Raw genomic sequence first — 23,935 nt, forward strand, 5'->3', positions numbered from 1 at the left:
GCTCAAACATTTCCAAATAGCATCTAAAGTCAGCGTGAACGGAAGTTGCTGAGAATTTTATTTCAGTATGTTGATGCACTTCCTACTGACATGGAATATTGAGTAGACGTTGACAAATACTAAAACAAAACAAAAAATCAGTAAATTAATTGTTCACCTACAGAATAACAAAAAAAAAAAAACACTTTATATTCAGATTTCAAACAGACTTTAAGCAGAAGTAGGCCTACTTTATAAGAAAGCAATTCAAATACAAACAAATAAATAATGCATGATATAATTTCAAGAAGAAAAAAATAAAGTATTCTTCATTGATGAAGTACAAATAAAGAACTTTATAGTGCTGGAGCTTTAAGAGTCCACAATAAGACAGAGAGATTCTTAATATAAAATGTAAAAGATTCTGCATTATTTCTTGGTCACTAATCAATAATTCTCACTAGTGATAATGACAATGTGAACTTCTTTGTACATGTCCTCCCTATTTGGTCTCAAATTTTTGAACCTCACTGTTTGTACTTGCTTACACATATTGACGCAGTAAAGCCCTGTAGAGCACTAGTGACCTTTTAGTCCAACACTGAATGTGGAGCAGCATATCAAAATATTTAACTTTCCACAGAACCCCTAGACCATCCTCACTGGTTACATAGAAAGATTTGGAAGGAAGTTATGGATGGAAAACAGGTGAGGTGAAATAGCTTACTATACAATACTATCAAAACAAGACCTATGGTTCACTGGACCAAAGGATGGAACAAATGGTTTAGGGAAACAGTGGGTTGAGTTTTTGTAATTACTCCTCTCACTGGGCAAGTATGCGAACTACAGTACAGCCATGAAATATTTATTTTACTATCTTATTCTCATTCTTTTAGTATATTGTTGGCGTACTGGTGCACTGTAAAAAGTAATTAGTTACTTTAAAGTCAGTAAACCCATTGACTTAACTTTTATAATTATGCACAAAGTTGGTTTACTTAATACAGTGGTCCCTCACCATAACGTGGTTCACCTTTTACAGCCTCTCAGTTTTGTGTTTTTTTTTTTTTTTTGTGCAATTTCACATGCTTACTTTATTTTTTTTTTACAGCACATTGTGTTCTGTGTCCTGATTGGCTGTAGACCATTGTCAATCAACCTCTCCTTGTCTCCTGTACAGTTCAGAAAGCGTTCAGCTTGCCAAACTGGCATTAATAACATAAATCTTCGATTGCTAGCAGTGTGAGTTCCAATAAGGATGCAAAAAGAGTTGTAACTGTCTGCAGCAAGACCATCGTAAAGGGGGTACCGCGCCAAGCAGTACAATGCATTTCAAAATGGTAAACATATCAAGGTTTATATCAGGGTACACACACAGGTGCCACAAGTCAGCAGCTGTCCACAGCACCCAGGTACTACTCAGAACACTGTTCATATTTCTGCCGTGCCATTTATTTATTTAAAATAATTTCATTTAAAAAAACAAGCGAATGTGCATGTCTGGTGTGTGTTACTTCCAACTGTCATGTGCACTGCGCATGAGGTGTGCGAGCTCCTTAAGAATAAAGTATGCTTTTGTTTTGTGGATCACAGTGACTCCAGGATAAAAACATTACGCTGGATGCCAACATTATTCGAACAAAAGCTAAAAATGATGTGCTATAAAACTATTCTTGTTGCTAAGTGTTATTGTTGATTTTGTGTCCTGTGTTGGTGTATAAGTTTTGACTCTTTGTTGTTTATCCATCCGTGTTTCCTCCTCCTATTATTTTGTTTATGGTTTATTTGTTTGTCTGTTTGTCATTCATTCATTTTCTTGTCGGCTTAGTGCCTTCATTAATCCGGGGTCACCACAGCGGAATGGCCCGCCAACTTATCCAGCAAGTTTTTACGCAGCGGATGCCCTTCCAGCCACACACACATTCACACACACACTCACACACTACGGACAATTTAGCCTACCCAATTCACCTAAACTGCATGTCTTTGGACTGTGGGGGAAACCAGAGCACCCGGAGAAAACCCACGCGAAGACAGAGAGAACATGCAAACTCCACACAGAAACGCCAACTGAGCGGAGGTTCGAACCAGCGACCCAACAACCTTTTTGCTGTGAGGCGACAGCACTACCTACTGCGCCACTGCCTCGCCTTGATATTGTGAATATTAAATATTGTACACAGTAAAAGGCAGTAAGGGTTGGACACCACAATTTTCTTTCTGTAAATATTGTCTCCTGTTTTAATAACTAGTTAGGGAGGTAAGGGTAACTTTTGTGTTTTTATTTCTGTTATTTTGTTAAGTTCAGTTAGTTTCATTTGGGTGTTTAGTTAAAGTGTACTTATTTTTCTGTGGGTCCACTCCGAGGTAGTTGGCTTTAAGTTTTTTGGGTGATAACAAAAAAAGACAAATAAAGAGACCCAACAATAAAGGATTTTTTTTTTGTCTGGTGATCTTTTATGTTGCGCCCTTGTCCCTAGAGCAGGGTTGTAACAAATATTTATAAAAAATAAAGCATGTCAAGGGAGGATTGGCATGTCAGATACTAGAGCATTTAATTGGCTATAATTTGATAAGAAACTGAAGTGACGGGAATAAAACCTTTGATCCATTTAGGCAGAAGTGACAAACTACAAGCTTTACATGTTTGTATCAGTTTTATATCTTCTAAACACAAATTTAGCCACTGTTTTGGAGCACAATAGCTTTTAGATATTCAAAAACTAACAATACCGATACTAACATCTAAAAAGACTTAATTTCATAGGATCTTCACGAGCTTGCACCCAATTAAAAAAACTATAAATTGTTGATTTTGTTTAGATCCAGGCCTTACTACAACAGCAAAACATTGCCAAAGTTTGATTTGTGCTGTGATCTCCTCCTTTTACTTTAAGTCAGGGGATAAAATATTGTGTTCCAAATAAGGTCTGAAGTCGGGGATTATTAATAGTACTGTCAGAGAACTTTAACAAATAAAAGTTGATCTAATCAGAGAGAATGAAGCTGTTGGACACTACTTTGAATGGTCATTACCTTGCTCAGTCAGCTCAGCCATCTCTCAACGGTGCTTTATTACCAGCTTAAGCACCTCTGCATTCCTCAGAGGGGGCTCCTTATTATTACCTTGTCTTTCTATAAGACAGAGCTTTAAACATAAATGCATTAATTATTTAGAGAAGATCAGAGATTTTAGTGTGGAAGCAATGTTTGGAAAAGTTACCCATCATCTAACTATTTCTATTAATATCACATACATAAAGAGAATGCAAATACACACGTACGTCACCATTAGAAAAAGGAGGTTATATAGCGCCCCCTTGTGGTTCTACAAGAAACATGGGGATTAAATGTAGGACTTGAAGTAGCCCCCAGACATGTTGACTTCACAGTAGTTGGATCCCATTACGGGTCTATATTTTCCTATACTTGTTTGTCATATGTTTTAGAAGACTTAACATTGTCATTTACATATGGTGACATTAAAAGAATAAGTGATATAAGACATTATGAACACAATGTAAATATTTTTAATTGAACCTTAATGAAACACATTTGACTTCATAGCATTCCTTTTTATTGTTTGCGCAAACTGGCTGATTTAAAAGGCAATTTATGCTAAAAAATATATAGAGAGAGAGTAGAAATTACACTGATTTTTCATGTTTTTATAAATGCATGGCTCGGGACTTCCTGTTTAGCGTCTGCCATGTGAGGTCGGGAGCTCTGCAAACTAATTCTTAAATTTACTAAATACTAGTTACAGCCTAGACCAAGCTTATTGCTGCAGCTGCTAATTTGTTTTGTGGACTATTTCTGAACTCAACGTCTCTATGTAGAAAGCTCCGCGTCAGAAAAAGACTGATTTGATAAACTCTAATGGGTCCACCAAGTTGGCCAAAGACTAAACAAGCATGATTAATGGCGCCTCAATAATGGCAGCGATTAAATCTTTGGAAACTGGAATTCACCAAAAGTTTGACCCGTACGCGGCTGAGTTCGGAAAGAAATGAATGGCTCAAAATGAGGCTTTCATGCATCAATAAAAAAAAACATGTAATACATCAATATCTCTGTATATACTAATGTCACCAGCAAAACAATTATAAAATATTGAAATATTGATTATATAAGATCAATATCAGACCCGTAGCAGTGCGATGTGGCTGTATATCGGCAATAGTGGGAGGCGTTGGTTGCCTTAAGTGTCCCACCAGTGACGATATACAGCCACATTGCCCAGCTACTCGTGTGATATTGTGTTTATAAAACAGTTTGATGGCTTAATCATGTGTATAAAAAAAAAACACAAAGAGTCTCAAAACCCTTTTGTAAGAGGAACTACTTTCTTTTGCCATTCCTTCACATCTGCAGCTGATCTCACAATTGCTCGTTCACAAATGTCACTTTAGAGCTAGTATTTGAATGATTCTCTAGTAATGTCTAAAATGATGACAAAACCGGTGATTTTGCTCACATCTTAAGATTATAAGGCTGAACAGCATGACATGCCATCAGTCTACAGAGATGTCTCCCAGTGTTTCTGGAGATCACAATATTACTAGAGTATAAATACAGCACTACAACATACAAAAAAGAAAGATCGACTTAGAAAGTCATTTACCTGTTTAATAAGGATTTGATTGGCTGTAGTTTGAAATTATGCAGTTTTTCTCTTAGGGCTTATTATGCGGTCTCTGTCGTCATCTTGGGGAAGAACATTGTCAACCGTCTTTCCTCAGTAGGACAAGCTAAGGGCCACCGATGCGCTGTCTCTCATAAAAAAATATTTAAAAATAGGCACTATCTTTATAAATAAACTGCATTTGCAATCTAAACAATTACATTCTCGACTAAAAAAAGCCTCAAAAGTACATTAGTGTATGTTATCCAACAGCAGCAATATTTGTTAAGTGTCCTCTGCTTCTGCTGTATGTGGGTGGAGTAATACACACGGGTGAAGGGTGAAGAGGTGGTACGAGTGCTGTTACTGACAGAATATCGCACAGCTATCAGCCAATCAGATTCAAGAACCAGACAGAACTGTTGTTTAAATTATTATAAAATATATATTATTGTACAATAATTTATATACTAAATAAACTTTGGAAGGAATATTTAAAACAATAATCTTTTATTTAAAAAGCACAGCGCAGCCCCCAAATACTCTAATTTTAAATCTTCAAACATTTATACGTTTTATACATTATTATACATGTTTTGCCTATATGTTAGCAAGATGTTTTTAATTATCTAAAATATGTATTGTTTTAGAACAATCACTTTTTTATATGTATATCTTTCATATGCAAGTACATGTATGTTTTTTAATTCATACACAAACATATCTATTACAGACTTATACGATGGAATGATGTGATCAATTTTATTTTCACAAAGCTTTTTTGAAACAAATTTGAAAATTTTATTTGATTTAGATGCAAAAACTTTTGATCAACGTACGTTGTTTTTTTACTTTACATTTCACATTTGTCATAATATATCTTCGATTAAATATTTAAAGTTATCACATCACCAGTTAACATGTTTGTTGAAACTAGCTGCCTCCCTAACTTAACTAATCTGTAATACATAAATTTAGATCAGACATCTATTTAAAGCAGCTGAGATAATGAGCAGGCATTGGCAGGGAAATTCGGTGCGGTGGACTCTACTAAACAAACACAAGCTACTTATATCTCACTGTCTAAAATGACTTTCTTGGAGCTTTAAATTTCCACTTAATTTTAATTCTGCTTGAGATCCAGGCTTTCAGGTCATTTCTGAATGTAGGTCAGTGCCGTTTAGGAAACCACAAAAAGCAACTTTTCCCCATTGGTTATCGTAGCATGCCAGTCTTGTGCGACTGACCTGCTTGAATTATTACATTTACATTACATTTACATTTAGTCATTTAGCAGACGCTTTTATCCAAAGCGACTTACAAATGAGGACAAGGAAGCAATTTACACAACTAAGAGCAACAATGAATAAGTACTAAAGGCAAGTTTCAGGTCTGTAAAGTCTAAGAAGGGAAGTGTTAGTAGTAGTTTTTTTTATTTTTTTTATTTTTTTTATTTTTTTTTATTTTTTTTTATTTTATTTTATTTTTTTATTTTATTTTTTTTTATTTTTTTTTATATTTATTTTTTTATTTTTTTTATTATTATTTTTTTATTTTTTATTATGCTGTCTCATGCAAACCCTACACTCGCCACCCATTGGACACTGACCTTGATAATTTGTTATAATATGTTTGTTATCTGCTGTCCTATTGGCTCCAGTGTTTAGGTTGCCTCCCAGAGGACCTCATGATTGCTGATTAGCTGGAGTTGGTGCCCGCGCTGTACAAGCTCATATTTCTTCCTCCTTGTGTTTATTAATAAATATAAACAGATTAAACGTTGCCTGGGCGATCTGTGGCATATGTTTAAACTCGGTCAGAGAGGGGCCAGACTACCTCCGTCCTATTTTGAGCTTCAGTTTGGTTACCAGCTCTTCAGTTTGGGTTCATTCCATGGTTATTGTCCTGGAACCTTGTTTTCTGGGTTGAGGTGAGTTGATAAATTTTTATAACAGCTATTTCTCAAAGGTTTTTGATTTCTGAATGTTTACATTGGCAGATTATCGCAGCTCTAGCTATCACTTCCTACTCATTGCAGTGTCTCTGTAGGTTTTCTTTCACACTTTGTTTCTATTCTTGCTGATGGTTTCAAAGTTGGAAAAGCTGGAGGAAACATTTTAATTGAAGTTAATAATCACTTTAAAACAACATATATGATACTAATATGTCTGCATGAGTAAACATGTTGAAGGAATGAGCAGTTGTCCATGTATGATGGAGGTTTTGAGTTCATTAGCACGGCTGGAATGTGCTCTGTCTGTTCCTGCTGCCAGTTTCAGCAGCAGCTGCTCTCTGTGCCCTATCAAGACTAGTGCAAGAAATACCAGCTCAGATCAGAAGATAAAAAATTTGTATAAATAGTTTGTTTTTCAGAAACGTATACAAAACTAATTACACAAAACTAATTACAACCTAAAATCAGAAAAAGTTGGGACAGTATGGAAATGCAAATAAAGGAAAAGTGATTTCTAAATTTACTATGATTTCTATTTCATTGCAGACAATACAACAAACAAAATTTACTGTGTTCCTCATGATTTTTATTGATTTTTTATTTAAATTTTTTTGTGAATAAACATTTATTTTAATTTTGGTTCTTGCAACACATTTTTAAAAAAAAGTTGGAACAGTAAAGCATTTACCACTTTGTAATGTTGCCATTCCTTTTCACAACACTTAAAAGACGTTTAGGGACTGAAGGTGTAATTTTGTCCCATTTTTTCTGCAAACAAGTCTTAAGGTGTGCAACAGTATGGGGACCTGTGCTTCAAAATGTGTCACACATTCTCTATCAGAAACAGGTCGGGACTGCAGGCAGGCTAGTCAAGTACCTGTAACCTCTTCCTCCGCTGCCAGAACTTTATAATGTGTGCAGAATGTGGTGTTACATGGTCTTGTTAAAATATGCATGGGCGTCTCTGGAAAACAAGGCTGCATACAGTGCTCCAAAATCTATATGTACTTTTCCGCATTAATGGTGGCATCACAGAAATTTCATCGCAAAGGTCACTGACACAACCCAATACCAAGAAAAACCCTGGCTTTTGATGGCTGGTAACAATCTGAATTATCATTTTCTTCTTTGATTTAGAGCACATGGCATCTATTTCTCTAAAAAAACTGAAATACTGATTTATCTGACCCCAGTACACGTTTACATTGTGTAATGGTGACTACTAGCCCTACATTGCTCCTGTCGCAATATTTTGTGGAATGTGTTGCATGTCTGAATGACAGGAAAGGATCTATATTTACAAATGAAATTAAGCAGATAAAACATGAAATATTTTGTGTTTATATTGTCTGCAATGAAATACAAGTCAAAGTAAATTTGGAAATCACAAATTTTTTTTTAATTTGCGTTTTCCACACTGTCCCAACCTTTTCTGATTTTGGGTTGTACAAAGAAACAACATAAAATAAAATTATGCACTAAAATAACATTTGGTAACACTTTATTTTGATGGTCCATTTGAATATTAGTAGACTGTCTGCTTAATATTAGTTGATGCTGCTCCTTCAACAGACATTTAACTGACTATAAGAAACTTTGCAAGTACATGTCAACTTACACTAAGTCTAACCCTAACCCCAACCAAACAGTCTACTTATAATCTAAAGAGAATTAGTTGGCATGTAGAAGCTATGTAACTTAAATTCAACAAACTGACCATCAAAAAAAACTGTCCTAACATACTCGAATAGTCCTTTTTGTGTTACTTCTGTAAGGTTCTTATGGCTTTTCCAAAGTTAAATTTAAGCACTTTCCATTTTTCAGAATTTTCAAGCATGGCAGATTACATACATACATATAGATATTTATTAAAATTTCAGAAGGCACAGATAAAAAAAGACAAACAATTCACTCTGCAAGCACTTGCACATACTCAAGAGTTTTCATTTTATGCTAAAGCAAAGATATTTATTTTATTTAAATAGTTAATTATTGTTACCTATAAAGTAAGATAAATTACAACGAAAGAAACACAATTGCATTTCCAAGCAGTTTCATGCACTTTATCAAAAATCTATCCACTTTTCAAAACTTGAAAAACTTATATATTTAAGTTGGAAAACTTAAAACTATAATTCAAGCATTTTCAAGGATTTCCTGCACCCATGAGAATCCTGAAAATTTACATCTCTCGCCCACTTCATGATGTTAATCACAGCTTTTTTGTTCAAATGCTATTCATACTGTTAAGTGTGTTCATGATCAGTCAGCTGTTTGACAAGTTTATGCAGCTGTCCCTCAATGACGCATTAGCTTCAGATTTCCTATCACCATCTTTTGCATTACTCAGAAATAACACAAGGCACACTGTACATGCTCTTAGTCTAAAATGAACTCAATCACCAACCCCAAGAATGCGTTATAAATAGACCTAATCACTAACAACAAGAATGTTGTTAACGCAGATCAATGCTTTGCACTTTGTTACATTAAACAGGTTTCACGTATTGTTCAGCTTGTAGGGCAACACGTAATATGGAGGATCAAGAAATGAACTGTGAGAAAGGAAATGGGGCTCTATCAGAGACGGAGAGAAAGTTTGAACCATTGTTTATTGAAGAAGAAGATGAGGACTATTTTGAAGACTGCATGGAAGAGATCGAGGCTGCTTTAACTCTTCCTGGAGAGTCCCTGCCTTTTTCACAAAAATGCAGAGAAGCTTTGCAAGCTAAGTTTAATGGACTTATGCAACAGATGTTGATGCAGTTGGATGATTTTGAGGCAGCCCATCCAACCATATCTACACCACTGAAATTACTTTCAGAAACAGACAACAAAATGGACAAGAATGGATTTGCAAATGCATTTCAGTTTGTCGAGATGAGCATTCCAGAGAAAGAGCCATCTGTGTTGGTGGTTGAAGATGATCCTGTATACACTTGTGTTGATGTAAGGCCAGAGTTGTCAGCCACCATGGAGATACAACAGCTTAGAGAAGCATTTGAGAGCTGCATTCAGGAGGTGAGCCAGCTGGAGAACAGAAGGGATGAGTTGGTTCAGGAGCTTTTGGAGCTTGAGGAGCCAATGGCCCAAGAGCTAAAAACTGTAAGAGAAAATCTGGGGGAGGAACAAGCCCTTCTGTCCAAGGTCAGACTGGAGAGACAGAGCCTGCAGGAGGAGACTCAAAAGACTAAAAGATGCCTGTTTAGAGCAGCCCGAGACTGTGCACAGAGACACCTAGAGCTTGAATTACAACAGAAAGCAGTGGAGGAGCTCAACCAGGCTCAGGTATTACTGAATAAACCTGACTCTTATTTAAACTGTTACAGAAAACTTGTAGGGTCCTACACAAAATTAGCTAAATTCAAGTGAATCATGACTCTTATTTCAACTATAAGGTGGATTTACTAGTATAGTTTGTAACTTTGCAGCAGAAAAACACCAGACACTATAGCCAGGAATTTATTTGTATCTTTCAGCCCAGGGTGTTCAATTCAGCTCCTCAAGGACAAACAACATGCAGAATTTAGCTCCACCTAGTTCCGATATACTGTACCTGCCTGGTAGTTTCTGGTAAGTCAAGCTAATCAAAACGTTGATAGGTGATATTGGTGTATTTTACTAGAGGCCAACTTTACAGGACAGTGGCTCTCTCGAAACAAGTATGCGCACCTCTGATTCAGAAGTTTCATGTATAAGGATGGGCAACTTCAGTTCTGGAGGGACACTGCCCTGAAGAGTTCAGCACCATCCTAAAAATATTTTACTTATCTTAGAAATTATCTGGAAAATACAGGCATGTTGGAAAGATTGTATTAAGCTTAAACAAACCCAAAAAACAAACAGCACATCCTTCTTTTGGTGAGTCTGAATACTTTTATCAAATTGTTCAGATTAGGGCAGAAGCTAAACCTTGCAGGAAAGTTGCCCCCTAGGAGCAGGTTTGGACACCCTGTTTCATCCCATTTTTTCCATCCCAACCAATGTTTCTTGCCAAATGTGTTAATAAGAGTTGATTACACATGATTGCTTTAATATGGCATAAGTTAAGGTACTCTAACCTTGTATACTCCAAACCTGTGACTCAGGAGGAGTTGAAGACCTTTGCTGATAAGTTGTCTGAGGAAATCTGCACGATTCATTCAGATCACCAAAGCCACCTGCAAGAACTGCAAAAGCAGCAGAGCATTACTCAGGAGTCCAGCAAGAGGAAGACCCGCTCTTATGTGAGTCAAGGGCGGCGAGCCTCTTGTGACCTACAGCAGTACCTGGAGGGCGGGATCAAAGCTCTGGAATTGTTTTATGAGCCCCGTTTAATGTCCCTGCTGAAGAGACGGGAGGTCGCTGTGGAGGCCCTCTGTAAGGCTAAAGAGCAGTGCCAGGAGCTAAAAGCTCAGTTAGGACCACTGAGAGAAGAGGAGCAGAGGCTAAAACTACAAAAAATTTGTCTGGAGGAGAGAATCGGACTAATGGAGAGACAGAGGATTGAAAATGTGGAACAATATCGGGTACATAAATTTCATTAAGTTTTAATGACTGCATGTTTGTATGTTTTAGATGATCTAATGTGTTTTTATTTAGGAGACAATTGACATATTGGAGGAGACACTCAGAGAAATGAAAACTGAGCTCAAGATCCAGATTAAGAAGAGAGAAGAATTGGAAATACTGAAGAACAGCAAGGCCAAGGAGCTGTTACTCTACAGGCAAGAATTTTTTTGTTTCTTAGTTCATACTGCAAAGTAATGTATGTGAAGTTTAAATATAAACTAATTTCTAGAGGATCCCCTGCTTATGACTTACCACAGCTGATCTCTTATTAGCTAGTCATGATGCCTCAATCATATGATTCCTAAGTTACAATAAATAACCATAGTCTTCATTCCACATTTATCTTCGTCAAGAAAGCCTCCTTTCTCCCCCTTTTTTCCTCATAGATTGGGTAGCACGGCGGACCAGTGGTTAGCACTTTTAGCCCGACAACAAGAACACTGCCGGCCCTGCTCCTAGCAGAGATGGTGGGTGTTTCTGTGCGGAGTTTCTATGTTCTCCTCGTGTCCGCATGGGTTTCCCCGGGTTCTCCGGTTTCCTCCCACCATCCAAAGATAGGCATAATACAAAACAGACTAAGCAAAACAGGCACTTTGTCTAGCTCCCTTCCTTCCCAAAGTAGTTTACCTTAGCCACTACAGCCAGGGAGCATTTGAGATGTACCTGAGCACAAGCTTCCCTCTCGCTCTACGAACGGGAGGAAGCCCTGGACTCCAGGATCCCTTAAGCTCAGGGGTCTCTCCCGGGACAGCCTGCCAAACAAGCCTACAATAAATCATCAGCTAAGTGTGAACTCTTGAAGCAATGAATATAACACCATGCGCAAAGTTAGTGACAAAATCCCTATAATGCAATTATGGAATAATAAGCTGCAACAAGATGGTTGTTAGCTCACATTTTGTGCATTCGAATTTAATTAAAGTGTGATACAGTATATTATAGGAATGTATTTAAAATTACACTTAAGTATAGTTGACTTATACCGATAGAAAAGCCCGAGCACATTTTGCCTATAATTGCATTTTAAAAGTACTTAAGATAAAAATGCTTAAAAGAATAATCTAGTATTTTAATTATGTTTGGCAATTTCCACGCAGCAATAACCCAAATAGAACTAGATGTTGAAATGGCTGATTTACAGAAAAATTAAGAGCATTGACTTAGTCATATTGGTTTTTATAAGCCATTACCAGAAGATTTACAGATCCTAATTCTGAGTGACAATTTTTGTGTAGTCCACTGTTTATAGGAAATTACTCCAAGCTTACTTAAAGTAGTTAACGTAGGACACAGTGAGTTTAACATGTTATGCTGATAATTAATCTTTAAAGAGACTCTAGAGATAAAGCTTGCATGTTCATTTCCCCATATTAAAAGAGAATCATTCACGCTCGAGTATGTCAAGATCATAACATTCAATCACACCGAGAAAGAATACAAGGACTTCATGTGTAAAGTCTACTCCACACAAGTTCACTTCACAATTAGGTATACCACTAATTTACAAATTTGCACCTCTCTTATTTTCCAGAGAGAGTGTAGAGGAGCCCTGCAAGCAAGACAACAGTGTCGTGGTGGAGAAAACCTAATGAACCAATGTTTGTTTCATTGAAATCTTTTTTTTTTATGTAAAATGCTTTTGATTTAGTTTTCGTAGTTAAAGCTAAACTGCCTGTCTTCTCTATCATTGAAGTCACCAAAACAATAACTACAATATACTGCAAACACACATCAATGCAATCTGCAAAGATGAAATCAGATTCTATCAAGCACTCTAAACACCAGGACCAAGTATGTTAGAGATCCAGATCTTTATCTGACAAGTTACACAACTAAGATTGTTCTTAAAACAGTTTTTGTCAGTTGTGTTTAAGCGAGAATAAAGCTCTTATATCCAGAGGTGCCAGTGAATTAAAATGTTTCTTTTATGAGTAAGTGAAGAGGGCAAAACAAAGACTTAAATGGGCACTGTAAGAGAGCTTTCTAAACATACCGACAGCATAATGGTGAGGACATTTACTACTAAGTGCAAAGAGAAGATTAATGAAGTGTTTTGTTTATTTAATGTGTCCTGTTAATATGATTTGAGATAAACATGTAAGAATTAGAATTTATGTTTATGTGAATTGTTCTTACTTGCAGATAGAGTTCAATTACACAAACTCTGTCAAAATGACAAGGGGCATGTTTTTGTAAGATTGCATAAGAGGTTATTTTAAGAAATTTTGCAGTACTTTTGAATCATTTAATCTGAATTATTACAAAAAAATAAAGGGAATTTTGTTGAGGAATAATGTCTTGAGTTCTTTTGTTTACTCTCATGTGTGAAACATATTAATTAAAATATTTTATGGGATTTTATTTAAGGAACTCTAACTTTTTTTTAAAATAGGCTCATTTTACAACCTTGAGTTGAACAACAGTTGAGTTTTATTACTGTTGAATGATTGAACCAATCTCCAGGTCTGGCGGGAGCCCTTTAACTTGGTTTACCTTAGCATAGATCATTTAATTAAATTAGACCATTAGCAACTCACACATAAATGCATAATATCATTGCTCCTGCTGCAGTCATAGTACAGAAGCAACATTCCTTGATTGATATGCCAGAAATAAAGTATAGTTCTTAGCCATGTCAGCCAAGAAAATAGCAACTTTTCATTTTCCATCAGTCCTATAACACAATGTAAATACAGAAGAGTCCGGCTTTAAATTGAAAAAAATATTAAAACACTTTTTACATTGTTTTGTACAGGATTCCAATTCAATTATTTATGCTAAACTTAAGCTAAAGGTGCTCTTGTCAGATTCAAAAATAGTAATGCTCAACTGTTCAATATGAGCCTATTTTTAAGAAATGGAGCGTTCTTTTAAAAGTAAAAATGACAGTGGTAGTGTCAAGATCTGCATTTTACAGTAGTTTATATTTAATAGAAACATCCATGTCAAATGGTCAAAATTTCTTCTGGGCACTTACCAAAGATTGGGAATAGCCAGTCCAGGACAGGTGAATGGAGGGGAATGGAGGGAGGAAGAGTGTTGTGATGGGTCTAGTCTCCTCTTTAGATGTCAGAGCCACAAGGGAAACACTCCAGAAGCTTCAAAATCATCATCTGGTTGGATGAGTTGTATTTCTGAAAGGTGAGCAACATTATTTTACTGGTCTGCCTGGAAATAAAAACATTGTCATGGCAAATACTCTCATGGACGAAGAAAGCTGTGTATACAACAATGAGAACTAGCTAAACGCTGATTGTCTATAGTATGTGAAGTTCACTACATTGACAAGTAAAGATGACATTGAATAAATCATTTAATGGGCTATATTAGGGACATCTTCTTTGCATTTTCACAGCCCTCAACATGACGCTAAACAAAACTGTGTCTGGTTGCTTTACATGTCAGTTGAATGACTTTTTGGGCAGTCCCTGTGAAATGAAGGTTGAACTCATTCTGAAGGTTTGGTTCCAATGAGTCACACGTCCCAAAAATGGACAGTTTTATCTCACCCCGTCTATATTTGCCTGCAGAATAGGCCATAAACTCCACCCTCCCTACTTAAACACATGGAAGGTTAGCAAAAAAATATATATATAAATTATACCTGAGACAAGATGGCGTCCATTATTATATGCTGTTTTCATCATGCTGATTTATAGTTAATTAGTTGCTGTTACCGTTTAGGTACAATGGTTTTACAGGTGCATGTACCTTTTGACTAGTGTAATGTTGGTTCTTTAAATTGTACAAACTTCTGTTCTTGGTCAATTATATGACTTCGTAGAAAGCAATCATTCCTGCTGCGCTAAGACACAGCTTGGACATTTTGGCTTCGTTTTCCAATGAGAAGGGAGTCGTGTCGTTTTAAGTCCGTTAAATTTTGTAGTCCGACCAGTGGTCGCTGCTGTTTATACACTTAAGCACGATTACCTTAATGTCTAATAGTTCAATTTACCTGCTGGGAACATTTTAAGTTAGCGATGAATGTTCATTTTAATATTCAAAAACCAAACCTTTACCTTACACTTTATACTGAATAAAAAATGGTAAAGACCTTTTAACGAATTAAAATATCTTACCTGAAAAACGCGCGCCATTCTCACCGGCCTGTGCACGTGACACTGTTGCAGTAAAGCACGTAACACCAATCACACAGGTAAACCCGCCCCAAACATGTAATTGGCAAAAAGTTGCCCTCAACCTACCCGGTTTGCTAACAACGCTTGTTCCTAATTTAAGTCTTGCGCATCTTAATTCTAGAATTCATGATTTATGTGGGGAGAAAAATAATAATAATAAATATATATATCTCAGGAAATCTTACAAAGCTGCATAACAGGAGTTATAAAATATTTATCAACAAAACAGTTTATTCATAATGCTCTGTACAACAGTATGGACATACAGGAGAAAGACATTGAAAAGTCACAATATTAAAAAGACGTTGAACATCACCCGACAGGTACATGAAGCTCAAAGTAAAAAGAGTACACAAGAGCTTAAGTTATCAATACATCTAGCCATGTAATTAAATGGGTCCTTAAATGGAAAATGCACTTTTAGGACAAAAAATAATAATAATCTACTGAACATCACCATTGTACCACTGCACTCATTGTATACTACACACTTTTCTGATATTAAGTAATACTTTAAGTATACTTAAACCACAAGGAAATCTTCAGAGACACTGGTGGGAAAGGATGGGAAAAGTCGTTTGTCTCACATTCTGATATTGACCAATGAACAACTGACATTTTTCTTAGAAAAATACTCTATTAACATAGTAAAAAATGCCTGGTGGGGTAATAGTCAATAATTCCTTTCTCCATTACTTAGGGGAGAGAACGCAAGTTCTTCAGTTGTGTGCAGACAGTTTTTAGAAGATTTTTTTTCTTATCCAGAGTTGAGTGGTGTAAAGAAAGGTTTTATCCCTGAACCTCAGTGTCTGCTGCCCCCTCTGGGTCCTCATCATTATAGATGTTCTCCGCCTAAAAAAAAAATAAAATAAAATAAAAATTTGCTTTCAATTTTTTTTATAATATACAAGATGTTTTCTTCAAATGTGTCAAATAAATGTATAGGGAATGGCTTAAAAGTCCTCACCATCTGCCAGACTTGCATGATGTTGTCCTCAGATACAGAGCAAATCACCCATGGTTCATTTGGATTCCAAGAAAAGTCAGAAATCTTGGCTGTATGGCCTCCATGGATAAACTGCAAACAAAAATGCCACGAGACAGAGAAAGTTTTAATGACGACTTTATCTAAATATAGATGTGCACAATTAATTTAACAAACACCACAACTCACCAGCAGCTCTGGAGGTCCATCTTCTGCATCTTCTGGTGACTGTTCCTCACCAATTTTACTGAAGAACATAAAAGAATCTTCTTAACAATAAGGTAAGAGTACTATAAAGAAGTTCATAACTCCAGTGCTACAAAAGGTAAGCAAAATAAAAACAACAACCCACCTGAGATCCCAAACATTAAGTCTCCTGTCTGTTCCACTGGAGGCCAGAATGGTCTCATTATGGGGTGACCACTGAACCTGTAGACACATTTAAAGATTGATTTCACACACAGTCAACTTTCATTTCGTCTGCAATCACAGATGGAAGGGAGCTGATACCTGGAAGATTTCATCTTTGTGCGACTCAAATGAGTGAAGTTTCAGCTTGAGGTTTCGCAAATCCCACAATGCAACAGTCTGTGGCAGAGCAATAAAAGCACATCTTAGAAGTCTATATAAAGTAGCAGACTTATTGAGTGCTCACATGTGCAAAACCAGCAAATACTGAATGCAGATCTCACTTTGTCAGCAGAACCTGTGGCCAGAATGAACTCGCTGTAAGGGTTGAAGGACAAACAGTTGACCTCTGCAGTGTGGGCATCCACTGCATGACTAGGTTTGGATGTGTTATTGGAACGAGTGTCCCAGCTAAAGAGGGAGGAAATGACAGATAAAATACTCTTTAAAAAAAAAAAAAACACCAACTTGTTTTCTGTTTGTGTAAAAAGACAGGTAATATGATCAAACATGAGGAAAAAGCACTTACATCATAAGCTTTTGGTCATCTGCAACAGACCCGAAGAGAGACTCATGCAGCAGGTGCCAGGACACATCCTCCACTACAGCAGTGTGACCAGTGAAAATAGTTTTTGCATCCACTATTTTTCCCTCCTTGGGCACTGTGCTGATGTCCCACAGACAGATGGTCTGCATAGAGAGGAAAAAAAAGGAGAAACACATGAACAAGCAAAGTAAGATCGTTAAAAAGCTTTAAATATCAGTAAAAGCCACCAGTTTTCAACCTAAAACAAAAACTTTTGAATTTTGGAAGTAAATCTCCACAATGTGTTTCTGGGGCTAGAAATCAAACCTGAGCACAGTTATTATCTACAAAAACAATGACTACGCAAATGCAATGAAAAGCATGAAAGATTTAAAGTAAATGTTCAATTAAGTTTTAATTATACATAAATTTATCGCTAAGTAACACCTATTTGCACAATTATATGATGACTTGAGGCTTATTTTATTTTATTATACTTCTGCCTAAAGCACATGTGTATGATTTGGCGCAGCCTTTATGTGGTCACATAGCCCCCACCGTGGCTAATGTCGATGCACACATCTGTAACTACAAGTCGCAACGACGCATAGTTCAAGCTCTGCAATTGAACAGCTTGGTAGCTGCGATGAGTGTGGGCGGTGGTGATAGCCACGAGCCCGATAAAGCGAGTGTTTACAAGTATCGAGTCCCATGAAGTAGCTGCAGATGGAAACTTTTGTTTATCTTATGAATAAAGTTGCACATTCGCCGATTACAGCCTCAGAATGAGCAAGTTTTAGCTACTTGTACATTAAGGTGGTGCTCAGAAAAAACAAAACACCCGCAAAGGAACTAAGGCCGTACTCGAACCGGGCCAAAGCACGCTTGTCCCCGCTCCCGTCTCCCCCGACGGCCCGCGCTCACACCACAAAAGGGCTTCGGCACACTTACGTCATCGCTGCTGGGCTGTTCAGTGAGAAGCGCTCTCTCACTCAGCAGCACAGTGGAGATTTCTCTAGTTATATCGTTTCAGTCGTTTGATATGCCGTCAAATATTTCGCCAAACAGTCCTTAGGGATGCGGATGACACCCAGTCAGATATTTCGCCACTTTTGGCGCTCATAAACAATCATAAAGCTCTCGTGCTGCAGGAATGAGGAGGTCTGCTGAAGGCGCGCAGCTGTCGTGAAGTGAGGAGCCGTGCTTGAGCCCGATTCAGCGCACTCACACTTCTCAAACGATCCGAGAAACGGGCCTGGGCACAGTACGGATGGCATAGTGTGAGTAGGCCCTAAGACACTGCTCGCTGCAGAGCCATTTGACCAGAGCTGAGCTCCAGCGAGCTCCACTTCTCGGAAGTGTTATCGCAGAGCAACACAAACAACTCGCAGAACTATAAATGAACGCCTAAGCGCAAGGCAGGCGCCAAGGGTCACGCCGATCAATAGACGCAGAAGCATAAATCGACCTTGAAGCTGTAATTAGGTCAATGTTAGTGGTTCCGCAAGTGTCTTACATGATCATCTGATGCACTCAGCAGGCAGCCACTAAGGTTGGGGTTCCAGGACAGACCATAACCTTCTTTCTGATGCCCCCTAAGACGCAGATCAGGAGTGCACTCTCCAGAGGGGTCTGTAGGTGCATAAGAGAAAGGACAAATAGCATATACCCAAGTTGAGGAAATAAAAAAAATTTGACACCTTTACACAACTGACTTCTTTGCAACGAAGTTGAAGGATTAAGAGTTAAGGATCTTCTTTATCAAATAAGAACAATATACAGCTAGCAGATTTTTTGTAGCAATGCTTTAGATAGTATAAAAAAAATATCCCAAAAAAAAATTTCATACCTGGTTTGGAGGGGTGTTTGGTGTAGTCAAAGACCAGCACGTCACTAGTTGGCGTCTTTGTGGCAATGATGCAGGGGTTCTGTGGCATGTAGCGAGCCCTGTTAACCTCTCCTTCATGATTAATCTTGATCTCAATCTCTATCTTGCCACTTACTGAGCCAAAACCACCAAATTCTGTGAACAGAGGGAAAATAAATATGTGATTTGTCATTCAAACATCAGTAGAGATGCATTTAGCTTTTTATGATTCACACACAAGCCACTCACCTCCTTTTTCACTATCATAATGTGAAGCATCAAACTGGGCATCATCATTGGGCAGCTGAACACTGGCAATAACCAGGTGATTCTGCTCATCAGAGGTGTGTGTGCCAAGAACCAGACGATGCACACTAAAATCCTTCCCTTCAGGCCTGTGAAAATGATGAGATGTGTGCTTGTACTTTATTATTAAACCAGACAATAATCACCAATATGACATTGTAAAGTTTAAAAGTGAAATAAAGGTTAAAAGAAAAATCCCCAATCTACTCTACTAAATAAAACATTTCATAGTAGGTCTAAGCAACAGCTAAACAAAATCAAAAATAAAAAAAAATGAATTTAAAAAAATTTTAAATCCTTTTGTATCCTGACAAAAAGCAAGCACCTTGGAGGAGCTGTAACAAACAAAAGCATATTTGTATAATAGAAACAGTAAAACAACAAATGATAATAGAAGGGAATCATTAACAAGACAATATTCAACTAAAAATGCTAAACTATCAAATTCCGAGTTCATTTACACTACAGCATTTTTGGGGCCTGAAAATGCTAACATTTGACAGCATGTTTCAAATAGCTTATTTTTGAAAATTAGAAATACCTTTATTGTCTGTTTAAAGTGTAAATTACAAAAACATAATTGTGAAAATACAGACTAGGCCTGGGCAATTAATCAAAATCGACATTCAGAACCTACAAACAATCAAATTTTTTTCCTTAATGCATGTGGAGTCAAGTGACCCCGCTCTGTTTACATTTCTGAGCCGAGCACAGCGTATGGTATGGCGCACCCTTCACATGGTCACATACCCCTCGCCGATGCTGACTTCTCAAAAAAAAAATTAACTACACAGCGTAACAACGCATAGTAGAAGCTCTGTGATTGGTTGGCTTGGTAGAGTTGACAAGCGTGGGTGGCATAGAAAGAGCAAGAAATAAATTCATTAAATTTTTTTTTTAAAAGTTCATTAATCGTAATCGAGTTAAAATGTTCAAATAATCAAGATTTTGAATTTAAGTAAAATTGTATAATACAGATAACACAAAAATAATACAGATTTCAGGCGCATGTATTGTGTGTTCAGTCACGCAGTGTGTGAAATGATTTGGCAACCAAAACAATAAGAGTAGGCTACAGGACTTGTGTACAGACTTACATTTCTTTACAAAGTGAAACTGAACTATTGAGCACGACAATTATTAATAATGTTTTATGATATTTTATGCTGTTTTTGCAAATAACTGTCACTTTAAACTTTTGTTTATCATTATTAATGGTAAATATAGCATTAAGTTGTCTCTTTTTTGCTCACAGAAATAAACCGACAGATTAATCAAATATGAAACTAATTGCTAACTTAAAAAAGATGTCCAAGGTGTGCATGTATTACCTGGTGACATCTGGCAACCACTGAGCAGTCAGACTGGGCCACTCAAGCGCGTGGGTCATCACCAGATCGTAAAGAAACGGAGTGTTTTTCTTCCATATTTTATATTCTTCATTTATCACCCTCTCCTCCACCGCGTCATCAAATGCAGCTGTAACAAAAAAGGGGCGGGAAAACAATATGAGATCTGTCATCACGCTTTCAAAGACTTATTAGAGCTAGAACTTAAGGTTTCAGAAACTTTTTTTTTCTTAATTCTGCCTAACGTTAATGTTCTTAACTCCATACTCACAGCAAGGCGGTAATACACTGACTACTGTACAGTTTTATCAACATTGTTATTAACCTCTTTTAAACGACTTTAATGAAATTCAGTCTAATATTTAGCACTTATTATCAGACACAATGACTAAATAAAATAAGGCTACAAGAAACAGCGGCGCATCCCATGAATTGTCACTAACGTTGGTCACAAGCCAAACAAACTAGCCGAAGCTAATTCGCCACTAACTTAACTAAACGGCTTAACTTCCTAGATACTTCCAACATGTCCACATCATAAAATATGACGTTTAATGGTAGATTGTGTCCATAATAAACTGTAGAGTGTGAATTGTATTGATGTAGCAAGACTGTGTCGTTATGGCGGGATTCGGCCTGCGCTCAATTCACACCAACAAACCCCTCAGCCGCCGCTACCGGCTTCGTTTAACCGGCTTTCGCTAAAATAAGCACCCTGAAACCATACTAACCTTCTTTATCAGCCATAACGACTCCACAGACGGGTTTCGCTCGTTAACGGAACCGATAGCAGTTGCCGGTGTAGTTTCCACGGCAGTGCGGGATGCTCTTTGTCTCGCGCCGGCGTGCACGTTCGCGCCAACTCTGACAGACAGAGCCGAGAACGCGCCACCAATGAGCGGAGAGCAGAAGAAGAGCGGCTTTTTCTGCCGGGGAGAAGAATCACGCGCCAAAACCGCTATACCGCCCTCTGTTGGCGCCACGAGACATTAGGAAACCTGTCAACGTCTTCGTCATGTTTAAAAGCGATAGGATAAACTAAGACAGGTATCTTTTCAAATTTAACACAGATTTTTATGTTATTTCAGCGGTTTGAAGTGGACAGAGAAAACTCTTGCGATTTTTGTGGCATTGTTAAAGAATCTGTTACTCTTTCTCAATACTCAAGATTATTTTGGATTGATGTTTCATATTTCAAGGACATTTGGTACACTAATACAAATTGGATTATAGGATGTCATGTTTGATTTAGTAAAAGATGGAATTGATTCAAAAAGTACAACCTATTATCTTATACAACTAATAAAATTACTTGTAAAATACAATATTCATGTCAAGAAATGGGGCAAAGCTAAGCCAAATTGTGAACATTTTATAAAGGAGATTAAAAAATATGGTACTACACTGTGTAACAATAGAAAGAGAACAGCTATATATATATATATATATATATATATATATATATATATATATATATATATATATATATATATATATATATATATATATATATATAGCATTATGCCAATTTCATTTGATTAAATAAATGTTTTTTTTTAATAATTATCTTAACTATATATTTCTTTTTTTACCCCTGGTATCAGTTTATACTTTGATAGTATAACTAAGATAATTTCTCTCATTTTATTTTATTTATTTAGTTCATAATGGTTGCAAGATGTATTCTCTTGTCCTAATTTCACCATTAATTATACTCTTAATTATAATCACTGATTTAACATACAACTATTTAGTACATTTGTAATGGTGTAATTCATAGTAATGTCCTTTATCTCTTATCAGCCAGCAGCTAGCTCTCTGCAACTCTCACAGAAGCTAAGCAGGGCTATGCCCGGTCAGTACCTGGATGGGAGATTACATGGGAAAGTTAGGTTGCTGCCAGAAGTTGTGTAAGTGAGGCCTGCAGGGGGCACTCAACTTGTGGTCTGTGTGGGTACTAATTCCCTAGTTTAGTGAAGGGGACTCAATACTGCTCAGTAGCTCAGTTTCCATCTAAAAATGTGAAAAAACTTTATGCGCAAAACTGGAATAGCGCATAAAATATGTGTGAAGAAAGCAATGTTTCCATCCAATGAATCAAAGAGAAAAAAAGGTCACTTCCTGATTAATTGGTTCTAAATGTCAACAGTAAAAACAGAAATTGATGCAGTAAGAGAAGTTGCATGAATCTTTTCCTTATTTAATAAATGACTTGCACCTCATAAGACGCAGACACACAATAAACAAGTGGTGGCATTTGAAGGCATGAGACGCGGAGCTCAGATGCTCTTCACAATTCTATAGGTCATTAATAATATAATAACACGAATACTGAAATGGTTAAGACATTTAAGAATGAAAAAAACAACAGTTCAGATGTTTTACAGTGTGCTCAGTTTGCTGGCTTGTCCATTCACATGCATTTCAAAATCACTTGATCTCTTATAACTGATCATATGACTTTTTTAAAATGCACATACTGGAATTTGTTCGGTAAGGGTTTCCATTGTAGTTTATGAGCATCTTTTCTTATCAAATAAAAAGTTTATCCTACTCAGTTATGCACATATGTTTTTATGCACATTTTTAAAATGTATGCGCATTTTGTTATTTCCATCAACTTTTTTATGCGCATATCCAAAAGGTGCATAAAAATAGGTGGATAGAAATGTAGCTGGCGCAGTCTTTCGAATAAGACAGAGGTCCTGTGGTTATTAAAAATCCCAGGATGTCCTTAGAAAAAGAGTAGGGGTGTAACCCTGGCATCCTGGCCAAATTTGCCTACTGGCCTCTGTCTATCATGGCCTCCTAACCATACTCATTTCACAATTGGCTTCATCACACTGTCTCATCTCCACCAACCAGTTGGTGTGCGGTCTGGCACAAGAGTTCCAGGAGGATGCTGCACTCTGGTAGTGGATGAGGAGATTCCCCCTAATGTGTAAAATGCTTTGAGTGTTGAGAAAAGCACTATATAAATGTAAGGAATTATTACTATTAATCTCTCAAAGCCGTTTCCAAAAGCATTACATTTTGTTTTGTTTGTCTTTTTGCAAGCAAAATATAATTGGTCATGTTGAGATTTTTGTTTCTGTCCAGTGCCAACAAAATGCAAAGGTAAATGATTTCTCTCCCAAATGAACCAACTCTACAATCAAATAAAACACACTAATCCAAATCCTATCGTATATCTAGTCTCTAAAGATAAAAAAAATCCTATACAGGACTCAGAAGTCTGAAAAAG

At 36.9% G+C, this 23,935-nt stretch overlaps 3 protein-coding genes across 7 annotated transcripts in view; 1 reads left to right on the forward strand and 2 right to left on the reverse strand.

The window, feature by feature from the left end:
• nhsl3 (NHS like 3) overlaps positions 1-15,387 on the reverse strand; it is a 103,366-nt gene extending 87,979 nt beyond the window's left edge. For both annotated transcript variants that reach the window (XM_073930420.1, XM_073930418.1), the window contains exons 1-2: positions 15,191-15,387; positions 14,089-14,245 (exon numbers count right to left, since the gene is read on the reverse strand). The gene's annotated coding sequence lies outside the window, so the exon portion shown is untranslated. The remainder of the gene's footprint in view (positions 1-14,088; positions 14,246-15,190) is intronic.
• Positions 6,206-14,009, forward strand: sync (syncoilin, intermediate filament protein). Of its 4 annotated transcripts, none has more exons than XM_068215293.2 (6): positions 6,248-6,536; positions 9,076-9,848; positions 10,649-11,068; positions 11,142-11,266; positions 11,498-11,578; positions 12,643-13,400. In XM_068215293.2, the coding sequence occupies exons 2-5, from the start codon at positions 9,096-9,098 to the stop codon at positions 11,568-11,570; spliced, it is 1,371 nt and encodes a 456-aa protein (XP_068071394.2). In that variant the 5' UTR covers positions 6,248-6,536; positions 9,076-9,095; the 3' UTR covers positions 11,571-11,578; positions 12,643-13,400. The 4 variants fall into 4 exon arrangements, with proteins under 4 accessions (XP_003200663.2, XP_068071394.2, XP_073787892.1 ...); XM_073931790.1 differs by having other exon boundaries at positions 6,303-6,536; positions 9,058-9,848; XM_003200615.7 differs by lacking the exon at positions 11,498-11,578 and having other exon boundaries at positions 6,206-6,536; positions 12,643-14,009.
• Positions 15,388-15,459: 72 nt separating the features above from the next.
• On the reverse strand, positions 15,460-21,591 carry rbbp4 (retinoblastoma binding protein 4). The gene is given in 12 exon segments (NM_212595.1): positions 15,460-16,102; positions 16,218-16,328; positions 16,425-16,482; positions 16,588-16,664; positions 16,746-16,823; positions 16,928-17,054; positions 17,173-17,333; positions 18,686-18,801; positions 19,019-19,192; positions 19,286-19,431; positions 20,674-20,821; positions 21,423-21,591. Coding segments are annotated over 12 exon segments (1,275 nt in total). The 5' UTR covers positions 21,439-21,591; the 3' UTR covers positions 15,460-16,039.
• Between the last annotated feature and the right edge of the window lie 2,344 nt (positions 21,592-23,935).

The sequence above is a fragment of the Danio rerio genome, chromosome 19 (assembly GCF_049306965.1).
Source record: "Danio rerio strain Tuebingen ecotype United States chromosome 19, GRCz12tu, whole genome shotgun sequence".
Taxonomy (NCBI): domain Eukaryota; kingdom Metazoa; phylum Chordata; class Actinopteri; order Cypriniformes; family Danionidae; genus Danio; species Danio rerio.

Excerpts from the sequence above, each read along its gene's own strand:
- sync (XM_068215293.2), top strand. The coding sequence starts at position 9,096 with ATGGAGGATCAAGAAATGAACTGTGAGAAAGGAAATGGGGCTCTATCA. Across the intron at positions 9,849-10,648 it reads AGGAGCTCAACCAGGCTCAG|GAGGAGTTGAAGACCTTTGC; the intron begins GTATTACTGAAT and ends CCTGTGACTCAG. Across the intron at positions 11,267-11,497 it reads AAGGAGCTGTTACTCTACAG|ATTGGGTAGCACGGCGGACC; the intron begins GCAAGAATTTTT and ends TTTTCCTCATAG.